This window comes from Pelodiscus sinensis, chromosome 1 (assembly GCF_052426305.1).
Source record: "Pelodiscus sinensis isolate ZL-2025 chromosome 1, ASM5242630v1, whole genome shotgun sequence".
In the NCBI taxonomy this organism is placed as follows: domain Eukaryota; kingdom Metazoa; phylum Chordata; order Testudines; family Trionychidae; genus Pelodiscus; species Pelodiscus sinensis.
Genome location: NC_143052.1, coordinates 184,190,392 through 184,211,121, shown reverse-complemented (window position 1 = coordinate 184,211,121; position 20,730 = coordinate 184,190,392). Strand labels below are relative to the sequence as shown.

The 20,730-nt window shown below is 40.0% G+C and overlaps 1 protein-coding gene across 4 annotated transcripts in view; it reads left to right on the top strand.

The window, feature by feature from the left end:
• APP (amyloid beta precursor protein) overlaps window positions 1-20,730 on the top strand; it is a 313,107-nt gene that overhangs the window by 145,365 nt on the left and 147,012 nt on the right. For all 4 annotated transcript variants that reach the window (XM_089773561.1, XM_089773560.1, XM_089773555.1 and 1 more), the window contains exons 4-5: window positions 2,717-2,829; window positions 4,456-4,649. In XM_089773561.1, the coding sequence (XP_089629687.1) occupies window positions 2,717-2,829; window positions 4,456-4,649 (307 nt within the window). The remainder of the gene's footprint in view (window positions 1-2,716; window positions 2,830-4,455; window positions 4,650-20,730) is intronic.

Sequence of the window (20,730 nt, the reverse complement as noted above, 5' to 3'; positions counted from 1 at the left end):
CCCCATTTGAGCATTGTTTGTCAGTCACCTGTAGCGGAATACACACAGGCTGCGTCTAGACTGGCAAGTTTTTCCGCAAAAGTGCTTGCTTTTGCGAAAAACTTGCCAGCTGTCTACACTCGCCACTTTGAATTTGCGCAAGAACACTGACGATCTCATGTAAGATTGTCAGTGTTCTTCCACAGATACAATGACTCTCCCGTTCGGGAAAAAGCCCTCTTGAGTAAATGCTTTTGCGCAAGAGGGCCAGTGTAGACAACTGAGAACCGTTTTGCACAAAAAAGCCCCGATGGCGAAAATGGCGATCAGGGCTTTCTTGCGCAAAACCGCGTCTAGATTGGCACAGACGCTTTTCCGCAAAAAGTGCTTTTGCACAAAAGCGTCCGTGCCAATCTGGACGCTCTTTTCCACGAACGCTTTTAACGGAAAAGCTCTTCCGTTAAAAGCATTTGAGGAAAATCATGCCAGTCTACACACAGCCATAGGGAAAGAACATACGGTCATACTGGCTCAGATCAAAGGTCCATTTAGCCTGATATCTTGTCTGCCGACAGTGGCCAATACCAGATGCCCCAGAGGAAGTAAACAGAACAGATAATCAAGTGATGCCTCTCCTGTCATCCATTTCCACCCTCTGACAGAGGCTAGGGACACCATTTCTATCCATCCTGGCTAATAGCCATTGATGGACCTAACCTCCAAGAATTTGTGTAGCTCTTTTTTGAACCTTGTTAAAGTCTTAGTCTTCACAACCTCCTCTGTCAAGGAGTTCCACAGGTTGACTGTGTGCTGCGTGAAAAAGAACATCCTTTTGTTTGTTTTAAACCTGCTGCCTATGAATGTCATTTGATGACCCCTAGTTCTTATATTATGGAAACAAGTAAATACGTTTTCCTTATTCACTTTTTCCACACCAGTCATGATTTTATAGACCTCTTATCATATCCCCCCTTAGTCTCCTCTTTTCTAAAGGAATGGCATTAAAAGAAATATTTGCTAGGAATATTAGCGTATAGTCATTTACACAATTAATCAATAAGCTTGGGTTAATTGTGTAAATCCTAATAACTACATGCACCCCTTGTATCAAAGGCAGCAAGGGGGGAGGAGTCAATGCCCACGGGGAGCTTGCCTCCATGCTGCTGATGCCTCTATATCAGAGCTGGCTTTTAAGCAAGTCCCAGCTTCCACATGCTCCCTGTCCCAGCATGTAAACATGTAACCGCTAAAAAATCCGGTGATTACACACATACACAAATCTGCGTTAGTTAACATCCCTAGTAATTACTCATCTTTGTAACTGAAAGTTCTTTGAGATGTGTGCTCCCTGTCTGTATTTCACTTCCCACTCTGCTTCAGTTCATCTCCTGAATGTGTAGTTGAGAAGGAGCTGGTGAAGCAAGTGTACTGCCTCACACTTTATCTCCTTTGTCAGAGGAAGAAGAGGGTGCATGTGCTTTTTAACCAGAAACTACTTACAAAATTCTCCATCTCCAGGTTCATGGAGCACACATGTACCCACAGTGGAATACATAGGTGACACATCTCAAAAATATCAAGGAAGGTAACTTCTTCCTACTCTCCAGACAGAATCCATACAATACAGCACATCAGTTCTCTGACAGCTTCCTGCTAGCTGTTTGTCCGATATCTCCACTTCTGTAATTTTTAAAAATTTCAGTTAAAAAATTGCTATGAAATTACGATTGCAGTGCAATAAATCATGTTATTCATCATACTTTTCCCCATAGTTGTAAACACCAATACTATAGACATTTATTCCCTGGTGTGTTTTTTAAACACTTTTTAAATTGTACAGCAGGTAGATCCCTCCTGGCCAATTAAAGTCTAGTGCTCAAGAGAGAGGCCGCGATCATGCATTAACTCGGTATACAGAGTTGACAATCGAATGATCTCAGTGTCTTGTTATGATGTTGTTTCAGAGTTCCATTGACTTTCTCAGTTACCCCATATGCCATCCTGCTGGTGAAACTGGCTTAAGCTACAAAGGGACTAATAGGGCTGTAAAAAGGGTGGGGCAAGTGGGGCTCTTGCCCAGGGTACATCATGATCAGGGATGCAAAGACGCAATAAATAAAAATAATAAACTGCAAAAGTAAAGAGCATAACTTGTGCTAACCTAAGGAGAGGGGGGTGCATAATTAAAAATTTGCACCAGGTGCAAAAATACCTAATCATGGTGCTGGGAACTAAAATACTGTTTTGTTTTGTTTTTAAAAAGCTACACAATAACAATGCTTTGATAATCCTCTTATTTACTAAAATACTTCAGAGTGATTTGGAATAATGATTTGTTCTCGTTTGTTTTCTATGTAAATAATGTAAACATGCTCCAGTATTATTCAGATTCACCTTTTAATGTTTGTCAGATAGGGACTACTGTGAGATCTTCCTAATTTAATAGGAAAGGCCAATGAAATCTTTAGTCCTGGAGGTTTTGTCTTAGAAATTGCCATGCTGGATTTGACTAGCAAGCATTCTGTCTGTCTGAAAGGGACTGGTACATTCTTAAGCGGTAAGTTAAAGAATCCTTAGAGTTGAAAATTTAATAAGTAACCTGTTTGTCAGAGAGACTTTTTTTTTCTAGCCTCTGTTAATTGGATGTTGACTTATGCACTGTTAAGTTTTAAAAACAAAAATTCAGAGACTAAAATCATGAAATGTGAAATTAGAACTTTATATTGTTTTCTTTCAGTTGGTGAGTTTGTGAGTGATGCCCTTCTGGTGCCAGACAAGTGCAAGTTCCTTCACCAGGAGAGGATGGATGTATGTGAAACCCACCTGCACTGGCACACGGTTGCTAAAGAGGTATGGTATATAATTTATCTTGAAATTCCTAGCCATCTTTCTTTCCATTTCTATCATGGGGTTGTATCTAATTACTAATCTAATTGTTGTAGAGAAAATGGTGAGGACACAGGTGAATTTGTAAATCTTTATTGATGGGTGGTGATTTAGTGCGTTTAATTAAGAGAAAGACAGGAATAATTTGGCTAAATTTATTTTTTTTCAAAAGTAGTATTATTTTGTAAATCATGTAGAGGTAGCACTTGGGTTTCTATGTTGTTGCTTTATATCATATTCTCAAATTTGAACACACTCTGATGTTTATATGCAAGTTCCAGTGTTTGTGTACTGTGTCCCTGTGTTGTCTCCTTATAGTTGTGTCAAATAATTCAAAGGGAGAATCAGAAGGTTGGTACTGCTAGAGAGTAAAGAAACCTTTTACCTCCCCCCCCCCAATACCTACATTCTGTTCACAAGTTTCTTCTCCCCAGCTTTTAGCTTGCCTTATAGCACATATCTACGGTTACATTTGTTCATAGAAAGCTGCTGTATTGCTAAGATTACTTCTCTGTGCTTGGAAAATAAGGCAATGTGGAGCTAGGACAATTGCATAGCTAGAGTCGACATACCTTACATCGATTTTTATTGGGCTGCCCCACAGCAGAAGATAGATGAGAAAAATGCTCCTGTCGACTTCTCTTACTCCTTGTGAGGAGTAGAAGTACCAGCAAGATGGGGGCACTGCCATCATTCAGTTTAGTGGGTCTGTATTAGACTCGCTAAATCAACTACTGCAAGATCTACTGCTGTAGCATCGGTCTTCACAGTACTGAAGACAAGCCCTAAGAACATCTAATTCACTTCCTATAAAAATTTGTCCCAGAGGGTACATGGCAATATTAAGCTTCTCTCTCTCTCTAATTCCTTTTAAGCCCCTTTAATGCTTGACTCACTCATATTTATCATTATCATTATTATAAAAATGCTTCACAGAATTAAGAGATGACCCCTTCCTCAAAGAATTTACAGAGTAATTTCAGAGATGATGCAGCAAATTAGATAATCATCTAATGGCAAAGAAAGGGGGAATGGGAAAGGAATAGAAGAAAGAAGAGGAGGAGGAAACTTAGGAGGACAATCTGCAAAATTGATACAAAGCATAGAACATATGATTTTACAACTGACATTTTATTAAAGATCCAGTGTAACTTTCCCACTTCCTGGAAGTCTGTTTGACCCTGTAATATCATCAGCTCATCTCCTCTTCAATAGCACTGTATATAAGGAGGGCAAATTGTCACTGTCCCTTGCTTATATGTGCACAGCAAAAACAAGCCCTCAAAGGAGTTTAAGGTGAGGGGATGTAGAATTATCAGGTGTATGTGAAGGGATGAAATATTTTGGCAAGGAGAATAGTTGAGGAGAAGGGAAAGCTTTCTGCATGAAATGACTCTACTATGGGTAAGGTGCCCATGTTCTCCCACTGAATGAATTTATTAGACACAACAGTTGAGAAGTCAATTAACAAGCTAATTCTAATTTTCTGAGTCTGTGCAGAGACTTTGTGTTTTCTTAACATCTATGCCAGCTTTTCCTTGACCAGCTGACTGTGTAACAATGTTGGTACTGTTCTCTTTATTTTTGTAGTCTTGTAGTGAAAAGAGTATGAATCTGCATGATTACGGTATGCTGCTGCCCTGTGGAATTGACAAGTTCCGTGGTGTGGAGTTTGTTTGCTGTCCATTGGCAGATGAAGGTGAAAATTTTGATTCAGCTGATGCTGAGGAAGATGATTCAGATGTCTGGTGGGGAGGTGCAGATGCAGATTATGCAGATGGAAGGTAAAAGTGGTGTTTCCCTTTTCTGGTTTACTGAAAATTTTCAAAAGTTTGGTAGGGAACGCTTTTAAGTTAGCAACTGAATCTCTGATATGAGCACATTTGATGAATCTCCACATTGCTTGAAACATTTGCATTGACCCAAAATGTATGGGTTTTTTAGGTTTTTGATTTAAAAAAAAAAGCCTTAAGGTTTGTAATATTTTAATTATTATTTTTGAATGCAAAGAAATATGTCTTGTTGGACTGTAAATGTTCCCTTGCAGTATTTGTAACCCAACACTGTGTTATGCAAGCATATGGCAACAGAAAATTGAAACAGGCTACCTGGGAAGCTTACTTTCATTGGCAAGCTGAGTGAACTGCAAGAAGTACACAGCCAACCCAGTTAGTAATAAGTGAAATGTTTTAAAACCTCCTTTTTAATTTTACTAACAGAGGTGTTAGTGACACAGCAAGAAGACTTTTAAGTTGGCAGTGTCCCTTTTAATTATGAATTAAAAGATATTTTAAAAATATCTATTTAAATGGCCAACCATTTATAAGCCCTGTACTTCTTTACTAGACCCTACCTGCACTACTGTTGCAACTATGTTAGGAGAATCACTTTGCAAGACAGTTGTGCAGTTACCTTGTTACCACATTGACTAGTTTTGCCTGTACAGTTGGGAAAAGAACATGGCCATACTTTGATTCTACACATACAAAAGGAGTACTGGATTAAGCTTGGGGTATGACCATACTGTAAAACTGGGTGTCCCAGGTTGATATGGCCTTTTTCAGGGTAGCCTATTTAACTGCAGTAGGGTTACACAGGTGTGAGAGCTGAGTGTAATTCTATTCAAATCTTAAATATTTCTGGTGAATGAATTTTAAAATATAATGAAAATTACCCTCCTTCACTTAACTAAGATCCAGGGTCATTGATGAATAGATGTTTATAACATCACAGCGTGCTATAAGAAGTCAGGAACTGCAGTTAGATGTAGATAGCATCAAGTTTTACAAAGAGGAAACAGAATACGGATTTCAGAAATTGGCTGGTTAATCATTTTCATTTAATTTAATCTTCTGCGGGGTTGCCAACAGCAGGGGGAAAAGATGGCAGCTGCGCCAGGACCTGGCTATTTAAAAAGGTCTGGGGCACATGGTCACTGTTATCTCAGCAGCAGCAGCTGAAGGCCCAAGGCCTTTAAATTGCTGCTGAAACCCTGGATGGTGCACCCCAGGCAGAGCTGAAGGGTCCTCTGGGGTGGATGATTCCCCCAGGCCTGCCCCTTATGCCTGTAGAGCCCAGCAGAGTCTGTACTCAGCTCTGATCTTCATTCATTTCACAGCACCTTAGAACCAGAATGATCCTGGCAAACTGGAAGGAGTTCAGAAAAGACCAACGAAAATGATTAGGGACGGGATGGATACATTTTTGTGGCAAGATTAAAAAGGCTAAATGTATGTAGTTTGCCTTAGCAATGACTGAAATGGGAACATTAGCCTACAAGTTTTTCAGGGATGTAAAGATAGAGGATGGATATACATTATTTTAACTAGGAATAATTGGTTAATATTTGTAATAGAATGACATTAGGTCAATGAAAAATTAGACTTATCAGGGAAATCTTTTACAAAGAGACATACTCACTTGTGGAATGTCTTTTGAGGAAGGAGTAGAAAACATCATTATCGACATTTAAAACTAGGTTGAACACAGCACTAAAACCAGTTAGGGCAGCGTTTCTTAAACTGGGTTGCGACCCCCAGCAGTTGCGAGCAACTTACAGGGGAGTCGCAGCTGGATGCTTTTTTCTTGCACTTGTCTCTCCCCGGCATCTCTGGACAGTCTGGTCAATTTTCCCCTGCCGTGTCTGGCGGGGGAGTGAGGAGCACCGCAGAGTCTAGCAAAGGGAGGGGCAAGAGGAGGGCAGTTGCTGGGCACCACACTATGGGGGCGCCAGGCTGGGTGGGAGCGGAGAGCGTGCTGCTCTGTTCCATGTGACGCCTCCCCTACAAGCTGCGAGCTGAGGTAGCCAGGACGGGGCAGCAAGAGCAGCCAATTTGAAAGTAAAATTGCTCCTCCATGCCTGGCTCTGCGGGGGCGGGGGAGGGGGGAGGGAGAGAGAGAAGATATTTGATTGGAGCAGGGCTCCTGAGGCTAAGGATGCCTGCCTCAGGGGGCATGGAGAGTGCGCTGGGATGGGGGGATGCTAGGGGTCCTGGGTCTGAGGCAGGGGGAGTGCACTGGGATGGGGGGAGCTAAAGGGGCCTGGATCAAGGAGAGGGGTGTGTGCATTGGCGGTTAATGTGCAGTCCCAAACTGGACAAAGTGGTGCAACTTTTGCTTAACAACTTTGGTCTCCCCCCTTTTTTTTTCTCGACAGAATTTTTCCCGGTGTGTTGGTTTTTTTGGGGTTTTTTTTTTGCGAGGGAGAGGGGTGTTCGGTATTTTTTGTTAAACCATTTGGCAACCCTAATCTCAACTGGCAATCTATTTACATTGATCACGTGATTACCAGTAGTTGGGCTCGACTTCTCTCGCATATGTTCACGTGTCTCCGATATCTCCACTGACAATCTAATCGCTAATCCCGTGATCTGAAACGGTTGGGGTCGGGTTCGGCTTATTTCTCAAATATTCGTGTGTCTCCGGTGTCTCTGCTGACACGCCGTAGTGTTTACTAGTAACACGTCTTAGTAGTCCTTGGAGGGTTTGTGAAGTTCCATTCTTTTATCAATTATTATAAATGTATCTGTTATTTATAAGTTTATCTGTTGTTTTAAATTTCTAGCCTTACAACATGGAAAGGTTTTTGTTGGGTGGTAAGAAAAACCTGATGACAAATCTACCGATAGGCCTACATCAAGAAAGTATGATGACAGTTACTTATCTTTTGGTTTCACGAGTGTTTTTGTTATTGGAATAGAAAGCTCTTCAATGTATTGTTTGTCAGAAAACGCTATCTGCTGAAAGTATGAAACCAGGAAAACTAAAATGACATCTGGAAACAAGTCATGCAGACTTAACTACAAACCTCGAGATTTTTTCATTCGAAAAAGAGATGAAATGAAACAACAAAATGTGAGTCTACTTAAATATGCAAGCATCCCTTCAAAATCACTTTTAGCTTCTAATCAAGTTGCATACAGAATTGCTCAGTACAAAAAGCCCCACACGATTGGAGAAAATTTAATACTTCCATCAGCTATTGATATGGTTACGACTATGTTGGGGGAGTCTAGTGCTTAACAGCTTTTAAGTATCCCTTTGTCTAATGACACTGTTTGCTGCCAAATTGCAGATATGGCAGAAGATCTTAATGAGCAACTAACTGAAAAAATAAGAAGCAAATCATTTGCCATTCAGATAGATGAGGCAACAGATAACGTTAAAGATGCTCATTTAATAACGTATGTTAGATTCGTTGATGATGGTAAAATAAATGAGGAGTTACTCTTTTATAAAGAAATTACAGGGACAAGTAAAGCTGAAGATCTTTTCCATATAATCGATAGCTTTATGAAGTCAAATCTCTTAGAGTGGTCGAGCTGCGTGGGCATATGCACTGACGGAGCACGCTCTATGTCAGGCTGTCATACAGGACTTCAAGCATTAACACGCCAAAAATCTCCTGGTGCTGGTTGGAGACACTGTATGATTCGTAGGCAAGCTCTCGCTTCGAAAGATTTGAGCCCGGCATTGGCGAATGTTCTACAAGCAACTATAAATGTTGTGAACTATATAAAAACCAGGCCTGTAAAGGCAAGAATGTTTGCAAGGTTTTGCAGAGAGATGGGCGCTGAACACACTTCCTTGCTGTTTTACTGAGTGTCAAGATGGCTGTCTCAGGGAAATGTTTTGACACGTGTTTTCGAACTAAGAAATGAACTTCATCAGTATTTAATTGAGGAAAGGCACAGTAGTGCACACTTGTTTAACCACTGTGATTTCAATATGCAGTTAGCATATTTAAGTGACATATTAAACAAGCTGAACACTCTTAATACCTCACTGCAAGGTGGTAATAATAATATTCTTGAACGCTATGATAAATTGAAAGCATTTATTAGGAAAGTTGAACTGTGGCAGAGCAAAATGGAAAATTCAAATGTAGACATGTTTCCTACTTTAAAACAATTCATTGAAAGCAATAACACACATTAGTGAAGATGTGAAATTTTGTGTTTTAAATCACCTTTCTTCTTTAAAATTTCACTTTAAGAACTATTTCTCAGATATGGATATTGAAAAATTTGATTGGATAAGGAACCCATTCGATACTAAACTAATACTACCGAAGAGGAGCAAATCATTGATATCTCTTCTGAAACTGCTTTAAAAATAAAATGCTCAACAATGTGTGTCTCTGAATTTTGGATCACTGTGCAAAATGAATACAAAGAATTAAGCGAGAAGGCTAAGAACATACTGATCCCGTTTGCAACATCTTATTTGTGCGAGTCAGGGTTTTCTGCAATTGCTGCTGTTAAAAGCAAATATTGATCAAAAGTAAATGTGGAACGAGAACTGAGAGTGACTATCTCGACAATGAAACCCAGATTTCAAAAATTATGCAACAATAAACAAGCTCATCCTTCACATTAAAACAATGATTCCAAATTTGATATTTTTTATCTATTTCCAATAAAAAATTTAGTTGTCTAATGTTATTGGCATATTTATTTTTTTGTCCAATCCTAATCCCAATAAAATGATTAGCTTTACTCTTGGAGCGGTGAGGTGGGGAGTCACACAAATTCATTTAGCATTTTATGGGGTCGCGGTATCACAAATTTTGAGAACCCCTGAGTTAGGGAACAGGTCTTTAATTGTGAGGGAATGTATTAGATTAACTAAATTAATATTTTCTCTGATCTTTTTCACAAAAGAGTAATGCCAAGGCCCCTACTTTTGGCCCTATCTAGGGAGGGAGACAACTTCAGTCTTAGAATATGTGATTTTTCTGGATGAGTTCATCTTAGCAGCTGAAGTGTTGCAATAGAACTCTTTTGAACAGGATTACAGACTAGCTCTCACAGCATCATTATGTAATTTCTGTATCTTAAGTTTATGCATTGCTGTTTGGGTTTCAAGTGTTTGAATATGTGGGCTAAGAATACAAAATGTTTGCAACCCTTGAATTATTTTTTTTCTGTATAAAGATAGAGAAATTTGCAAAATGAAATATTCTCCCTTAATAAATCTGGTCAAAGATGTTTAAAATTTGAAATAAAAATGCTGTCATAATGGCACACGTTACAGCAATTAACAGCAATTATGAGGGATGTATATGCAGCCGTCTAAATTACCCATTTGTTTCAATTGTTCATGTTTGTTACTGGGGAAGAATCCATAATCTACCAACTCCTAAAACAATTCAAGTTCTAATTTGAGCAGGTCTAGGATGACTTTAGAAAACTAATATCCTGTTAGAGTATCAATTGGAGTTACATTTGAATCCAATCCTACAATTCCAAGTGAATAGTAAAAGCTTTTTTCATATAGAAATACATATAGCAAATCCGGAAAGGCCAAGTTGCTTTTATGAAATAGTTGAACTTCAATTAAGATGAAGAGCTCAGCAATTTGCAATTCTTATAAACTAATTGGCTAGTTTCATTGCTGCCTCTTCAATCCTCAAGCTGCATTGAATCCCTTCTCTGCCTTGAAGCCAAAAATACACTCGTAAAAATTATTAATGAGTTCTTTTTGCATCAAAATTAAAGTATCTTTGATATCAAGTTACAAAAATAGGTTTTCCCAGTTTGAGCATGACTTAATTTAAATGCTGTTTGCTTGATAGAATAATAAACATGAATCATATAATATAATAGCAGATTTACCCATCGTTGCCTAGGTCCTTCAAGGCAGGGCCATGGGAATTTTGGGGGAGGTGCAGGAGGCTAGGGACCAGGGCCTGTTCTCTCCCTCCCCCTCCCCCCAGATATTCTCCCCACCCCCATAGTTGCCAGAGACCTATTCTCTATCTTTCCCTTCCCCCTCCTCCCCGGCACTGCAACCAAGGACTGTTAGGTGGGAAAGGGTTTGGAACAGGGAGGCTAATTATTGATGTGCTAGAAGGCAAGATAGAGAATAGGTCTAAATTCCCTACTGGCCACTCCTTTGGTGATATGACTGTCCCCATTGGTCCCTTTGCATATAACTCTCCCAGGTGGCTACACTTGTATTGCAGCCCCTCCCTTTGTATGGTATGGAAAATTATCCCTTTCCTGTGGCTTCCAGTTCTCCAGGCACAACCAAATCTACTTCTTGCTTGAAATTAGGATAAGAGGAAACTGCATACCAAATTCCTCCTTTTAGCGTTTAGGAGGAAAAACTTTAGAAATAACTAATAGTCTTGCAGCACCTCCGAGACTAACAAAATTTGTAGGAGGAGTTCTTGAACAGACTCAAAGACAGACACTCTAAAATATAGTAGCATTTTGGATTTCTATATCTTAGTTTTAAGATCAGTAGGGAGAAATGCTTATTTTGCTTGTTATATCATTAAACTAATGTTTTTATACCAATAAGGCAGTTTTCTTTGTTTGAAATGTTTATTTTGCTCTATGTAGTTTCACCATATGTTTTCCTTTCATATTGGTGTCTTCCAAAAAGCTTAAAAGCTCTCCCTTACATGTATAAATTATGTGACACCGCATACAAAGTACAGAAGGTGTTGGTAACTCCTGCATTAATGAACATTAAATTCAAACTTCTATTTCTGTCCCTCTTTTTTCAGTAGCTTTTAATTTTGTAAAACAAAATCTCTCTGGGGAGGTGTTAATGCTTTAGCAAAATCAGTTGAGTGATATGAGTGCGAGCACTTATTTTCCCCATAAATGGTGATGAAAAAACACCTGCTGTTACAACATTCAAATGTGACTTGTGTAGATTTTGTGGTATTCAGATTGAGAGGAACAAACAGTTCAGTTTTGGTGGCATCAAATTTTCAGTATCAGTGGGTCAACCGAGAAGACAGAGAGACTAAGAGGTGAATTTTTAGGTAGTCCATGTAAAAGTGGAAGTTAAAATCTTAGCAGTGAATGAGTCATAGCAAAGGGCACATGAACACAATATGTTTCAGAGTGGAAGTATGGGCGGAGAAGAGGAAAGGAGCAAACACAGCACAGGCTAGTCTAGACTGCAGTGCTTTTCTGAGATACCAGAGGTATCCCGGAAAATTTCAGAAAAGTGGATGTGTTCTTTTGTTATCCCTGAAAACCTCATTTTGTGAGGAAGAAGAGATGGCTTGAAAGAGCAGGTTTTTTTCTAAATTTGCCACTGTGTAGACGCAACAAATTTTGGAAAAACCTCTTTCAAAAAAGCGAAAAAAGATACGCAAATTGCTCTTTGCAAATTTGCGTATCTTTTTCCCACTTTTCTTTGTAGTCTAGACGTAGCCATAGTGAGGAATGACTAGAGGAGGAGAAAAGAGGATAAGATTTTAATAAAAAGATTATTTCGATATCTCTGCCCTATCTATTCAATCCAAGTTTTCTGAGTCCCGGTCCAGTGCTCTGTCCACTAGAACGTAACGCTTTTGGGTAGGGGAGAGAATGTATTAAAAATCACACAATTGTGACAGAAGTCTGTTTTTTTAATTTATTACTTTAATTTTTATATTTTTAGTTTCTCATTTATACATTTAGTTAATTAGTTGTGTGTCTCTTTTATGTAATGATCTTTTCAAGAACTGGAGTTCATAGCATACTCGGACTTCATCTTTTTCTTACTCTTTCATGAAAAAATAGAATGCATGTAATTTAGTGACCCAAACCGATGTCGACACATTTGTATTCCTATTTGTAGTAGATTATCTGGGTCTTTTAAACTAACTGTCAGATTAAGCACTCACAATGCAGCATTAGTTTCCAGTGACAGCTTTTAGCATCTTCATTGCACTGTAAGGAATTGGCCTTTGGAATGAGATTTCAGAGATATAACTGAGAAAGAAGTGCAGTTCTCCAGCCTGCAGTAATTATCAGTGAAATTGCTTTATCATGCATTTAGCTGTCATTTACTGTGAAACATTTCTATTCATAGAAAGATAGGCAAAGTTAGAAGATTTTCTTTTTAAAAGACTTCTTTATTGTATGCTATGACTTTAGCATCATTCTAATTTAAGGATTCTTTTAGCACATCTCTTGCAGTTGTATTATTTTGAAATTTTATCCAGTGATTTTGCAAAAGTCGAGAAGTCTGTAGGAATGCAGAGAGGTCTGTAGGAATGCCTAACAGAGTGAATGCTAGTGGGAAGGGAGTTGTTTTAGAAGGTAAAATAAAAAAAAAACAAGTTAAAAATCACCTAGAAATGTTAGGTGCCTGCAAGTCACCAGGGCCTGATGAAATGCATCCTAGAATACTCAAGGAGCTGATAGAGGAGGTATCTGGGCCTCTAGCTATCATCTTTGGAAAATCATGGGAGACTGGAGAGATTCCAGAGGAAAAGGGCAAATATAGTGCCCATCTATAAAAAGGGAAATAACAACAACCCAGGAAACTACAGACCAGTTAGTTTAACTTCTGTGCCAGGGAAGATAATGGAGCAAGTAATTAAGGAAATCATCTGTAAACACCTGGAAAGTGGCAAGGTGATAGGGAACAGCCAGCATGGATTTGTAAAGAACAAATCATGTCAAACCAATCTGATAGTTTTCTTTAATAGGATAACGAGTCTTGTGGATAAGGGAGAAGCGGTGGATGTGGTATACTTAGACTTTAGTAAGGCGTTTGACATGGTCTCATATGATATTCTTATCAATAAACTAGGTAAATACAACTTAGATGGAGATACTATAAGGTGGGTGCATAACTGGCTGGATAACCGTACTCAGAGAGTAGTTATTAATGGTTCACAATCCTGCTGGAAAGGCATAACAAGTGGGGTTCCACAGGGGTCTGTTTTGGGACCGACTCTGTTCAATATCTTCATCAACAATTTAGATATTGGTATAGAAAGTATGCTTATTAAGTTTGCAGATGATACCAAGCTGGGAGTGGTTGCGACTAATCTGGAGGATACGACCATAATTCAAAATGACCTGGACAAATTGGAGAAATGGTCTGAGGTAAATAGGATGAAGTTTAATAAAGACAAATGCAAAGTGCTCCACTTAGGAAGGAACAATCAGTTTCATACATACAGAATGGGAAGCGACTGTCCGGGAAGGAGTACGGCAGAAAGGGATCTAGGGGTCATAGTGGACCACAAGCTGAATATGGGTCAGCAGTGTGATGCGGTTGCAAAGAAATCAAACATGATTCTGGGATGCATTAACAGGTGTGTTGTGAGGAAGACATGAGAAGTCATTCTTCCGTTCTACTGTCCACTCCAGGTGCAGCTCAGAATGGTGCAGTTCAGAATGGTGAACTGTGCTCTGTTATAGGCAATTTTGTATTCTAGCTTTCATTTTAGAGTGTGACTGTGCTGTCTTGCAGTGTGTTTGTGGATAACAGCATCCTTTTTGTATCAGGTGCTTGATGCTTAGTGGAAAGACTGACTGAAAATGGCTATCAATGCTGAGTAATTCACCTCTTCTGCAACAATGGGATTTCTACTGGTAGGGCTTTGAATCACTTTAAACACAAGCTTTTGTAAATATCTTGCAAGCCTTCCCTGTCCTGGGACAGAGCTTAGCTGTCTCTCACTTTGTAACCCCAGATGGCAGCTCAGATATGCTTTGGATGCCTTTTCTAGGATTGAAAAAACTTAAAACATCAACCAGTCCTGCAGCAACTTCGAAACTAACTAAAATGTAGATGGTATCATGAGCTTTTGTGGGCACAGCCCACTTCCTCATATGAATGGAGCCAGGGGTTCAGAGGTACAAATAAATAGTAGAAAAAGAGGGGAGGAGGAAAGAACTAAACTCATAACTCCGGTCATCTGAAGAAGTGGGCTGTGCCCACAAAAGCTCATGATACCATCTACATGTTTTGTTAGTCTATAAAGTGCTACCAGAACTTTTGTTGTTTTTTAAGTTTATCTGTACAGACTAACTCAGCTACACCCTGAAGCTTCTTGTCAACTAGACTACATCTTTTTTGGAAAAAGCTATGCAAAATGTGCTCTGCATTTTGCGCAGCTTTTTCCTATTCTTTTGTTGGAAGAGGTTTTTTTGACATTTGGCCCATCTAGTCTGGGCCAAATGTCAGAAAAAAACCTCTTTTTGAAGTCCCTTTATTCCTCGAGGAATAAAGAGGCTTCCGAAAGAGACCGTTTGCGTTTTGGCAAAAGACAGCAGAAGTGCAAACGCGTTCTCTGGATGCAAAAAAACCCCACAGTCTAGCCATACCCTTAGTGTCCCCACTATATGAGGCTAATAGAGTGGGCTGTAAGTGCCCAATACCTAATTTTGATGTCATTAGGGTGTTAAATGTAGCAACCTATCCAGTTCATGTTTTTGTTCAGACCTTGACCAAGAAATGTGACTATCCCTGGATGTACTTCTGTTGGTGAAAGAGGCAACAGTGATGATACTATATCATCAATCTTGTCTCTCACATCCTGGGGCCATTTAAAAAAGTATATTTTTTGATGTTGTATTGGGCATTTTTATAATTTAAAATACTTAGAGTAACAGCACTCTGGCATTGTGGTGAAAGGCACTGAGCAGCCCCAAAATGAGTCCTAAAAGATAACACCCAAAGCTATAAAGGAGGATTAAATTTGAATCCCATATTAAAGTGAATTTTAGATGTTATAAATATTTTCTTTCTTACGTTTCGTTAGTTTTATATATAAACCTCAGTTATGTAATTAGCTTGTAGGACAACCAAATCTTGGAAACGTTATTTTCCAAGAGAAAGAGGAATGTTTTGGTTGTGTTTTTGTTTATTTGATTGGTTTTGTTTTTTTGGGTAGGGGAAGGAATTTCAGATAACAGTTTCAGATAACTAATCCCCAGGTTCACACCTTTTTGAAGTTTTGTCACACCATAGTTAAGGGAATTATACAAGAAATTAATTTGAAACATCATGCTCATATATCCTGTGGAAAGGGTAAATGTATGTAATCTGACTTAACATCCAAGCTCTTTAGAGGTACAATTTCCCAAAGAAGACCTGTCTAAATTTTATAATACATATCTGCATAAACATTTTTAATGATTAAAACACTGGATTTTAACTTTTTTAACAAACGTATCTGTGGCTGTTAAATCTATCATGTTAATTATGGACATAATAATGAACCTGCATGTGTTTTGCATCTCTTGGGATAATATGTTACATGTTTTGGGTTAAAATCTTACTTGATTAGAATTTTAAATAGTGGAATATAATTTCTAGTATTTGCCTCCTTGCTGGTATGTTGCAATGTTTAGATTTGAAGACATTTTTGGTGCATAATGGTTTTAGTAACTAATCTTTCTTTTCATGGAAGCTATTTAAATAAACAAAGCACAGTATGCTTAGGGGCATCTGAGCATTAGTAAGTCCAGAAACACAAATATAATATTGAATCTCTGCAAATGGATGAGCAGAGTAAGAATGGAACTGATGAAGCAGCTTATTGCTTTGAGAGGTAATTGCTATAGTACTGCAGTAGCAATTCCAAGCACCATTTGAGTGTAAAATGTTAACTCCAGTGATGGAGGAGCTCTTGTGCAGAAACAATGAATCTAATCTGGGAACCGATGAATAGGAAATAGCCAAGCTTTCTTGCTTCCTTAAAGACTTAGTTTCAGTCATGAGATCTCCTGTTTGACTTCAGTTTAATCTCAGTATTTTGCAGAATTTTAATACCACACTTCTGCATTTAACTGACCAAAGTTAGCATGGATGGAAGGGATGTGATCTTATGACTTAAAAGAAACAGAGCTATATATTGCAAAGTATGATGTAAGCTTTAGATAATATATGTCTCTGGAAGAAAGCTTTATAAGTTCAGGTTATTACTGGTCAGTATAAAGTTGTAACTGTGTTGGATCGCCTGACTGGTCCTGGATGAGAGATTTTGCTGGATCAAAGGCCATCATTTCTGCTGCCTGCCCCCTCTTCACTCCGTACAGCTCAGTTGGGCCACAAGCTGGGCTCCTGTCACCACCTCCCCAGTGCAGCACAGCTGCATCACACTGGGCTCTTGCCAGTCCGGGACTGGATTAGTGTGCTGGTTTATAGAGATGTAACTTGTACTATATAAACTATTGGAATTTTGTAACTACGGTATATATGTATGTATGAAAAAGAAAATTGGATGTTTGAATTTCCACAAATGACTTCGGATCTGTATCTGCCTGTCTTATTGTGTGATGTCAGATTCATATCTGGCTATTGTCTGATATTATTCTTAGTGTTGACAGAGGCAATGTTTCGTTATTGAAGTGGCTATCTACGAAGACATAAAAAGTGAGACTTTTTGCGGAGGGTAAGAACTCGAAGCAGAAGAGAATCTTGATTGTGCTTGATAGCCATCTTCAGTGTGTTGCAGGGGAGGTCAGAGGATGGAATTGTGTATCTTTGTATTGAAGAAATTGTAGAATTTTTTCCAGTGTGAACTAGAGCCAAAAATTATGTCTTTCCATGAGTTGTTTCCAGTAGTAATTCTTTGTCTATATCTGTACTTACATGTATGGTCTGATCTTAAAGTTGTGGTCCCTAATGGATCTGTGGATGTGGTATCGTGGTTAGGTAATAGGAAACTGATGATGTGCAATACAGTGATCTGTGAAAAATAACTTTTTAATTCTCAGTGTTTCAAATTTATTTCATAACTACAGGACCATAATAGTGTTTTATTTTAAAGGTTATCTGTGTTAACTCATTTTAGTGAAACCTTGTCTGGAGAATTTCTTAATTTCTTTAGAAAATATTTTAAAATTTTGATATGCAAAAACTAGTAAATTGTTGTTTCCTTCTGTTAAGGATTGTAAATTGTTATAATTGTAGAGGTTGTTTCATGATAGTACATGCTGATGTGTTAAATACAATACAATGCACTAGATCACATGTATATTCTGCCAAAGGAATCTGTCTATATAAGCTCCTTGAATCCAAGTGGTTAAACTAACAGTTTACAAAACCCACATGAAGTCCATCGGATCCTGATAATGCCATCCAAAAATCTAAAATATGTACTTAATCAGCGGTTCCCAACCGCCGGTCCATGGGCCACTGGTTGCCAGGCTGAGGCGGCTCTGGGGGCCAGGGTTTGGGTACACTGCCCAGCACCTCTTCTCCCGCCATGACTTTTGGTAGAGGCATGTCCTGCCCCACCTCTCTGACAAACAGTGCTGGGCAGGGGTGGGTTGCTGCACTGTGGGAGGGCCGTGTGGAGCCTGGCACAGCAGCCTTAGAGCTGCCACTGGTGGCTGGGAAGCAGCGCAGGACTAGGTGAGGGGGGGCGGGGTTGGCACTGGGGGCTGAAACTAACACTGTGGGGCTCTGGAGGTGGAGCTAGTACTGGGCAGTTCTAAGAGGTGGGGGGCTGTAAGAGGCAGGGGGATGACACTGGGAGGCACTTGGATGTCCGGGGTGGGGAGCTCGGGGTCTCTGGGGCGGGGCTAGTAGTGAGGGGACTAGGGGACAGGGCTGGCATTGGGGGGCACTGGGCTAATATTGGGGACTGGGGGCTGGCACTGGGGAGAGTCAGAGGGAGTTGGGTGTAGTGGGGCTCTGGAAACAGGAGGCTGGCACTGGGATGTCTGGTGGTGGTGTGGCTCTAAGGATCAGGGGCTGGCACTGAGGCCTTTGGATGGGGGACTGGCACTGTGGTCTCTGAGAGCAAGAGGTTGATGCTGGGAGGAGATGGATGCAGGGGACTCTGGGGTCAGTGGCTGGCACTGGGGGGTAGTGAAGGAGTAGTGGGGGGGGCTCTAGGAGTTAGGGCTAACACTTGGGGGCTTTCGGGGCTGGGGATTTTTATACTGTGGATAGGCAAATCCATTCACAAACTTCTGGCAGGCTGGTGACATTTTATTTGCATGTTTGAATATTCATTATTTGCATAATGAATTATTTGCATAATGGATATTCAGAAATGCAAGTAAAAAAGGTTGAGAACCACTGTACTAAATAATCCCTGTGGTCTTTTTCATGGTAAGTGACGCTTTTGTTAAAATCTCTCACCATTGCACCATCCCCTGGAGCCAGCAAGGGGGAGAGCTCTGCTGTAAACCAAGTGGCTACCTTCCTTCTTATGTCTATGCCTTTTTCAATTTCCCTTGAGTGTAGTAGTAGAATACCCATGACTAGCACTTGCATTGTTGACTGACCTTAGCAGAGCTGAATTGGCGCTGATGAAATTGTGAGAAATATAAGTAAAAGCTCTGTGTAGATGCAGACTGTGATTCTACGCAAGTGGCTCTTGTGATGTATGAATTGGAACTAATGTCCTCGGGCTAGCGCTGTGTTGCACAGGACAGAAAAACCCACAAAAAAATTAAGTGCCTTTTTTCTGGGAATAGAAAACAAATTAAAAATCTCTTCTAAGAGAAGAGCAGGGGAAGAATTGCGCTGCCAGTGCTGTTCATTCACTCTGGTGCACTATGAGAAATGCATACTTATGGCAGAATAATACTGAAGTACAAATAAGGCAGAAGATTATTACGTAATACATGAGACAGCAGAGGGGAATTCATAATAGAATTGAACTTAACACATTTCGTTGTCAAGGGTGACATAGTTTGCTTAACATGCTTCTAGGGGTTGAGCCAAAGTCCACTGGAGTCAGCTGAAAATGTGCCTGTTGGCTTCAGTGCACTTTGAATCAGTCCATCATTTTAAAATGTGAACTCTCAAAATTTCATTCCTGCTTAGAAATATGACACTTTATCCTTTTCAGGATTCTGACAAAGATCAGAGTAAAAGAACTGCTTTCAGATGCAAGCAATACAAAAAGACACTCACAAATTAATTTTGATAAAAAGTTACTCGTCAAATAGGAGAGACAGTGGTACACAACTGGAAATGCTGTAGTCACAGTAGATAAAATGCCAGATTGATTGGGTTTGGGGGATGTGATGAAGCGCCTCATCTTCTATCTTGTGGTTAATTAATATATCACAATAACCACCATTTATGGGTTTTATAATTGCATACATTATTTGTTCTGTATAGGCAGCACAACTAGCAATGCCTATAGTTAAGGTTGCACAACATTGCTGATTATAAAACTGGTTTTGGTTGCTTATAACTTAATCGAAGCTCTACTCATTGAGGCTGAAATTTTCCATATGTGGTATGTGCTTCAGGCTGCACTTTTTTGAAAAACTTCAGCAAAAGAACAGTTCAGATGTTTTGCAGAACAGGGTTAGGGGAAAATTAGTTTTGCCCATGTTAATTTTTTTTTAAACCATTTGGTTGAAAAGCTTTAGCCCATCTGTGCTCGGGAGCAGAGACATGGAGTATGGCCATGAGGTTTCCCTGGGATTGGAGATGTGCCTTTGACATGGAAAAACTGCCCTGATTTGGCTAGTTTTCAAGTAGAGCCCTGTGCAGATATAAATTTGTATCTGTGGCTATAAATCATTATCTGCAGAACTGCAGAAGCTCTAATTTTTTCCCCTTTCGCTGCTGCTCCCAGGAGCTAGCACCTTGCACCGGCAGCTCCTGTAGTGTGGCTGTACCACCCCCAGCCCTGCCCCCTGAGGCAGACATTGGGCTCCCCAGGACACCCTGGTAGGGAGATGCAGACAGCTGTGTGGAAGAAATAGGGATAGAGCAAGGGTAGTAAAGCCATGATGAGGACCTGCTGGTGCAGGGTGCTGAGCTCCTGGAAGTGGCGGCCCCACATTCTTCTCCTTTCACCGCTGCAGTTCCTGGGAGAGCCCTGCGGTTCCTTGGATACTGATGTATATGCAAAGATCTCCACATCCGTGGGTATAAATTTGTATACGCACAAGGCTCTGTTTGCAAGCCTTTGAAATGCCTCAGGTCACGAATGCTTAGGAAAGACTTGTTAGAATATGGAGCTAGATTCTCAGAAGGAACCTGTCCACAATGAACATGCTCCAACCCAGAGGTGCAGACGCTGAACAGGGCTTTCCATGAAATCGATTCTGTCGGACCCTTTGCACCAGGGATGGGACACAGAAAAGAGACTGCCTTTTCTGTGCTCCCGACTGACCCCTTACTGGCATCCAGGCAGCC